The 7,129-nt window shown below is 38.9% G+C and overlaps 1 protein-coding gene across 1 annotated transcript in view; it reads left to right on the top strand.

Annotated features, from left to right (window-relative positions):
- The first annotated feature begins 6,582 nt into the window (after positions 1–6,582).
- LOC117503827 (sodium- and chloride-dependent betaine transporter-like) overlaps positions 6,583–7,129 on the top strand; it is a 51,709-nt gene continuing 51,162 nt past the window's right edge. The window contains exons 1-3 of the mRNA XM_034163087.1: positions 6,583–6,697; positions 6,777–6,800; positions 6,904–7,103. Coding sequence (XP_034018978.1) covers positions 6,911–7,103 — 193 coding nt within the window. The 5' untranslated portion in view covers positions 6,583–6,697; positions 6,777–6,800; positions 6,904–6,910. The remainder of the gene's footprint in view (positions 6,698–6,776; positions 6,801–6,903; positions 7,104–7,129) is intronic.

Here is a 7,129-nt window from a genome sequence, read left to right as displayed (position 1 = left end):
ATACCACATTATTTGTCTGATCATAAAGATTCCAAAAAGGTATAGTTTGGATGATCTATGATTGAATGTTAGGGAGTTATGGGATAAAAACAGCAACAAAGGTCAGTTTCAATTTGTACGAGGACCAAAGTGGAGCAAACTTTGGTCCACTTTGGTCAAAAGTGATGCAAATAGCTAACATTTAATAGGATTAATAAATGGAATAGCTTTGACCATGATGAATATTTAGTCTCCAAAATAATGGTCAAACAAGGTCAACATCCATTGGATCAATTTCAATTTAATCAGCTTATAAAGCACCAAATCACAACAAAAGCTGCCTCAAGGTGCCTCACACAGAACAGTTCAATATAAAATTTAAAATAAATAAGTAAATATTAAAAAATTCAAATACATAATTAAAAACACAAGTAAAAAAATAAAAGCTATTCACATGAAAGAGAATAAAAATAGGTTTTTAAGTCTTTAGTAAAAAATGTCCAGGATTCTGACTGCCTCACAGTCGCAGGAAGACCGTTCCACAGAGCGGGTGCACGGTAAGAAAAAGCTCTTTGACCCGCTGATGACTTCTTCACCCTTCTCTCCCTCACCCCCAACCAGTCCCAGCAGAAGACTGCCCCTCCCTGAGCCTGGTTCTGCTGGAGGTTTCTTCCTGTTAAAAGGGAGTTTTTCCTTCCCACTGTAGCCAAGTGCTTGCTCACAGGGGGTCGTTTTGACCGTTGGGGTTTTACATAATTATTGTATGGCCTTGCCTTACAATATAAAGCGCCTTGGGGCAACTGTTTGTTGTGATTTGGCGCTATATAAAAAAATTGATTGATTACCCTCCTGCGACCGCAAAACCCATGCCGGCACGTAGGGTTTCACCGGATCAGCCAGATAAGACGGTGCCAGTCCATGAACAACTTTATATTTCAATAACAAACCCTTAAAATCTGCTCTCACAGAGACAGGGAGCCAGTGTAAAGATGCCACAATGGGTGTGATGATATATGACATGTTACCGTGTAATGTGATCAGTAGTAACAGATGGTGCACAAGGATACAAGAGAAGATGTGTCATGTTCTTTTTCAAGGAAAATAGAGAAATACATTCATTTATTCATTTACTATACTTGCTTACTCCAACATAGGGTCACGGGTGGGCCAGAATCTCTCCAGCAGTCCATGGACAGGATGCCAGTTTATCGCAAATAAAATAGGAATAAAGTCTATTTTATTTATTTAATTATTATTGTTATTTTTGTTTGTAATGCTAAACATGATGTGAAATATCTTTGCAGATTGCTGAAATTAATATTTTGCTTCTTCGAGTGAAATGCAGAAATACAGGATACAAGAGGTGTAATGTGACGATAAAAAACCCAGTTCGCTCGGGGTGATTTATTCAGGCCGACTTCATGCTTGGGCTCAGATCTCTTGTTATCGTGCACACTGTTATGTTTTAAAACTCTGTTGGCAACAATTTCTTACCTTCTCTAAATTACCCACAGAAAATAATCTAACATGTGATGTCTTTACACAAAATAATATGGTAGTTTACTATTGGGATTTACGATTTTGCCCTAAATGTGCCCCCAGTGTTCAGTCACTGCCCTAAATGTTTACAGCCACTTTTTAAACTGTACTTTATTCATATGTTTACATTCATATATATATATATATATATATATATATATATATATATATATATATATATATATATATATATATATATAGACAACTGGTAGATGACACAGATGGCTGTCAGATGGCCATAAAAGACGCTGCAGCCTGCCCGATGTCCAGATGTCTGGATGGCCAACACAGGACCGGAGTGGTAGGCAGCTCCAACCACTGGGCACATTTGCTGGAAGTTTGCTGGCAGTGGGCCAAGCTTTCACCATTCGTCAGATGCACCCTTTCCAGCAAACTTTAATTTTTTTTTGCTCACTGCAGCACAACACATGTCCGTTTGGATTATCACATGTGATTTATTCATGCCGTGGTTGTTTGCAGCACACAGCAGCCGGGTGAGGGGGTTTTCACCACAGGCTGTGGTTTGGTTCCTGTGCGCTCTGTGCTGTGAAATGATCCTGGTTCCGTGCTGGAGGTGAGTTTCATGTTTAATAGTTGTCACGGCCTGGTGATACACTTCCACGTCATCCCTCCTACAGTTAGATGCCGATCAATGATATACATATCAATAATGTGTATATTACAGTGGTGAGATCCGTTCAGCTCCTAGCCTCTGATGTGTGCAATGACGCATTACTGCGCATGAGCGTACGGAGAGACACAGCTTCCAGTTGCATCACAGATATGATGGGCATGAGAAGGACTGGAAATATAGCTGTACTGTAAGGTCTATTATAGATATAACCGCCTGTTCACATCTGCAGCGGCGCGCACTGTGCGACGCATTGACCTGCAGTGGCACGCTGTGCATTCAGTTTGATTGCGCGCTGTTCACATTCACTGCACACAATGTTATTACATACCAACATTTCTTTTGCCCTCCCTGTCTGAGGTCCAGTGGAGGTGGACATCCGTGGCACAACATGTCGGCAGGCTTTGTTGAAATGGGAAATTGCTGCTCCTTTTTTCATCCATCACAATTTCCACAAAGGACATTAAAAATAGATCATTCAAAATATGGACAGAATTACTGGAATTTTACATGACAGCAAATATCTTGAAACATGAACCCTCAGCGTCTTCTGGAGACACGCTGACAAACCAGGTTCCTGCGTCCACCAGCAGTGCCGTGGTCTCAGCAGCGCCACCTGCAGCTTCCACACAGGATGCCACCCTAAGAAAAGACCTGCTTCTTGTTAAAAACAGGTGTGTTCTACCAAGGATCCTCATGTGTCCTTGCCAGTTTCTGTCAAAGCTGTTTTTTTTAGCGTGTGTCACGGATGTAATGTTAGCACATGTTGGAAAAGCATTCAGCGCTCTAACATAAACGGCCTCCTTGGACTTCATGTCTATACCAAAGCCCAGTTGCGTGTGTAAAGTTAAAAACAAATTCTTTAAACTTTTTTACAGTTTTTAAAAAAACATTTAATTATTCAAACCAGGTCTGTTTCTAACCTCTAATCTAATTCACTGACATGTCTCAATGCCGTGCTCCTGGACAACCAGATGGTGGCGCTGCAGCACCAAAAACGCGCCCTGACAGAGGAACTCAAGGCCCTCAGAGCTACCAGCATTTAATTAATCAAAGTAACAAATGCATTTCTTTTTTATTTTATTTTATTTATCTATTTGTTTTTTTTTTAATTTAATTACTTAATTTATTTTCTGTCACAAGGAACTGAGAAAACAAGATTTATCTTCCTTTTGTTCCTTTTTGTTCAAGATAAATGTTTATGACAGGAATATGAACAAATAACGTTGATCTTATCTTTAATAATTAAATTTAGTTTGTTAATAATTATTTGCAATGTTCATTATAAGCAAGTTGCTTATAATGAACAGACACAACTGTCAGTTGATTTTTGGCTGTCAGTCCATCTTATTTTCACTCAAATTTAACTTCTCAAATCAATTAAGTCAAGATCTTTCAGCACATTTAAGTCGCTTTTGTCGCCATCTAGCGGGCGATGTGAGCATTTCAGGGCTAATGTACATTTTCTAGTTGAAACCCAAAAGTCAGAAATGTCAAAAATCCATGATTTGTTTATTTTGTTTTTGTCAGAGCTTTGACCTCATAGTATTAATGAATGAAAATTTAGATTTTGAGAGTTTTAAGGTTCTTGAGTTTTAGGACGAGGAAGGTTTTGCCGTACAGGCGGACAGAAGAATTTGTGATTTATTAATTTATTTCAGTTAGCATACTCATGCATTAACAGAAAAATAAATGAAAGAATAAATAAAATTAAACATTAAGGAAAAATACATGTAGCTGAGTGAAAAAGGTCAAGGCTGAAGCTATGCAGCTTTTCAATGCCCAAACCGACTTACTATCAAACTACAGACAGTAATATGAAAACAATCACAATTAATCACCGGTACTCTTCAATTTCTTTTACCATTTTGAATACAGTGAACCATGTAGCTACTTAAAATAGATTTTTTTTAATTAAATTTTTTTTTTTTTTATATTTTATATTGGCGCTGCGTTTGAGCTCCAGCTCGAAATTGTTCCACAAATCCACCCCACAGATTGATTGATATGCACATCCTTTTCTTACTGGACAGCAATTTGTGTCAACAAACTCAAGTTGTCATTGTGAATTAGGCAGCGGAGTCTCGTTTGAGGACGGGCGCTAAAGGGGCAAAATATGATGCAATAATCCTACATCTGGAGACAGCACTCTGACTTTTTGGGCAAATTACACGCAAACAAAACTGAAGAAGCAAAGAAAAAGTGAGATGTGGTGGAAAGTGGACATGCGTTCAGGTTTGTTTATGACCCGGAGCTCAAACATGTCGAGGCGTTTGTGCAGGCGAGTGAGCATACAGTAGCTACTCTAGCTAGCTGTGTCGGCTAACGCTTACCGACATGACCTCTTACATTTGCCTCGTCTTCCCTTCTCCACTGGTAACTGAAAAAGCTCCACTTTTCTTGACTGCTTTGGTGATTGCAGCCCAAAACAAAACCGTACACCATTTATCTGTGTGAAATTATGCTGTGTTTGTATTGCGCAACAGGAGACTGTCCCCATAAGTGGTCAAATCCCGCGATATCACGCAGGGGTTCAAATGAGACTGCGCTGCCCTATAAAAGTTAACTCGTCAAGTGCCCGAATGCTTTTGGAAACTGAACGTTTAAGTGTTTAAAGGGTCTCCATCTAATGCGATGTTCCAAACTGAAGCTTTTTATAGACAAACTCACTGAAGTATAAAATATAGCAAAATGCTAAAATACCCTCAGCCATATGAGCATTGTGTTCTTCATAATTTACAGTTGTCTTGCGTACAATTTGTACATACTCAATAAGGATGCAGAAACTCTCTATCTCTTTATATATATATATATATATATATGTATATATATATATATATATGTGTCAGATTAAAAAAAAACACCGTTCTCAATTTGAGAAGTCTTTATTTGTCACCAGCTTTTACATAATATATGAACATGGGCTTTTGAAAAGAGCGTTAGTTAGCTTTGAGTTAGCAGACGTTAGCAGAAAGTCTTTAGCCATGCTAATGCTCCCCAGAACCATTTACTGAAAAAGTCTGAACGACCTAAAAGATATTGTGAGGAATTACCAGAGATGTGAGAGGCAAGGGGGGGGGGGGGGGGGGGTCTAGGGAAGCTGAAGGGCTTTAGCCATGCCAGTGCTCCCCAGAAGCATTTACTCAAAAAATACCCTCGGCCGTATGAACATTATGTTCTTCATAATTTGCACTTGTTTAATTTATTATTAAGATCCTATTGTCTTGCGCATAATTTGTACATGTTCAATAACAATGCAGAAACTCTCTCTCTCTCTCTCTCTCTCTCTCTCTCTCTCTCTCTCTCTCTCTCTCTCTCTCTCTCTCTCTCTCTCTCTCTCTCTCTCTCTCTCTCTCTCTATATATATATATATATATATATATTATATATATATATATATATATATATATATATATATATATATATATATATATATATATATATATATATATATATATAAGGTTAAAATACAGTGTTCTCAGTTTTAGAAGTGTTTATTTGTCGCTAGCTTTTACATAATATATGATGAACATGGGCTTTTGAAAGGAGTGTTAGTTAGCTTTGAGATAGCTGACGTTAGCAGAAGGCCTTTAGCCATGCTAATGCTACCCAGAAGCATTTACTGAAAAAAACGAAGGATCTAAATGATATGGTGAGATGGTTAGGAACTTCCAGGCATGTGAGAAGCAAATAAAGAAAAATGTTTAAAATGGTGGAGTGTCAAGAAGGCTGTAGTTGGTGGTGGTGGTGGGGGGGTCTGGGGTGCGAAACTCCTCTGAAGCTGAAGAGTTTCAGCCATGCTAATGCTCCCGAGTAGGGGTGGGCGGATCGATCCTAATATCGATAATATTGATACCAACGCTGGTATTGATATTGAACGATCCTTTTGTAAAAAGATCGATACTCAAGCTTTTTTCTCTCCTGCGCGCACTGACTGCTGCGCACGTTCTGTTGAGTGATTTTTTTTTTTAAACAAAAATGTTGATTGTGATAATAAAGCATTTTGTTGTCATGTACAATGTCTGGTGAAATTTTATCCTAGGTCTTTTGGATCCTTTGGCTCTATGAAGCTTAAATATGAAAAGGTATCGGTATCGATATCGGTGATACTGGGCCTGTGTTTACTTGGTATCGGATCAATGCCAAAATTCCCGGTATTGCCCACCTCTACTCCCCAGAAGCATTTACTGAAAAACAAGTCTGGAGAACCTAAATGGCATGGTGAGATGCTGAAGAGCTTCGCTCGTTCATGTCCGCGACATATATACATATTATTATCCTACTTTACTTGTGAAACTGATGTAGACATGCAGCACATTTTGTAGAAAATCAGCAGAATGCACCACTTTTTTTGTGATATTTAAACCTTATTTCATCCATTCTGGTTGTGCGTCGCATTTTAGGTCCTGCTTTTGAGGTGACAAACTATCATCTTTCAGCCTGAGGGAACCAAGCTGTTCTCCATGTGGAACAGTGAATCCAGTGGACACACCCCTCTTTTCAGCGAGGAGTTTTCTTCACTCAGAATCTTCGTCTCGACTTTGACTGGTGAGTTACGCACATTCTTATCACGTTCCACAGGCAGAAAAATGGATTTTTCTTGACTGTGTGTCTCTTTCATTCACAGCTTTTGCAAACTTCATCCAGCAGAGTAAGTTATTTGAAGTCATTTTCCGGCTTTTTGATTGTTTTGTCAGTCTTTTCATTTCACCACGTGAGACAGAGTGGAATTTTTGTTGTTATGGACACAACAGAGTGAAGATGACTGAAGGAAATGGTGGTGAGAGTCCTCTTGGAGACCCCAAGCCAGAAGAACAGACATCTGAGGAGGAGGAAGCTCCTGCAAGGGGAAAATGGGCCAACAAAGCAGAGTTTATTCTGTCCATGACTGGAGAAATCATTGGCCTTGGAAATGTTTGGCGTTTTCCTTATCTGTGCTATAAGAATGGAGGAGGTAAGGACCTTTTTTGTGTCGATTTT

The sequence above is a fragment of the Thalassophryne amazonica genome, chromosome 22, assembly GCF_902500255.1.
Source record: "Thalassophryne amazonica chromosome 22, fThaAma1.1, whole genome shotgun sequence".
Classification (NCBI taxonomy): domain Eukaryota; kingdom Metazoa; phylum Chordata; class Actinopteri; order Batrachoidiformes; family Batrachoididae; genus Thalassophryne; species Thalassophryne amazonica.
This window is presented reverse-complemented; position numbering and strand designations above follow the sequence as displayed.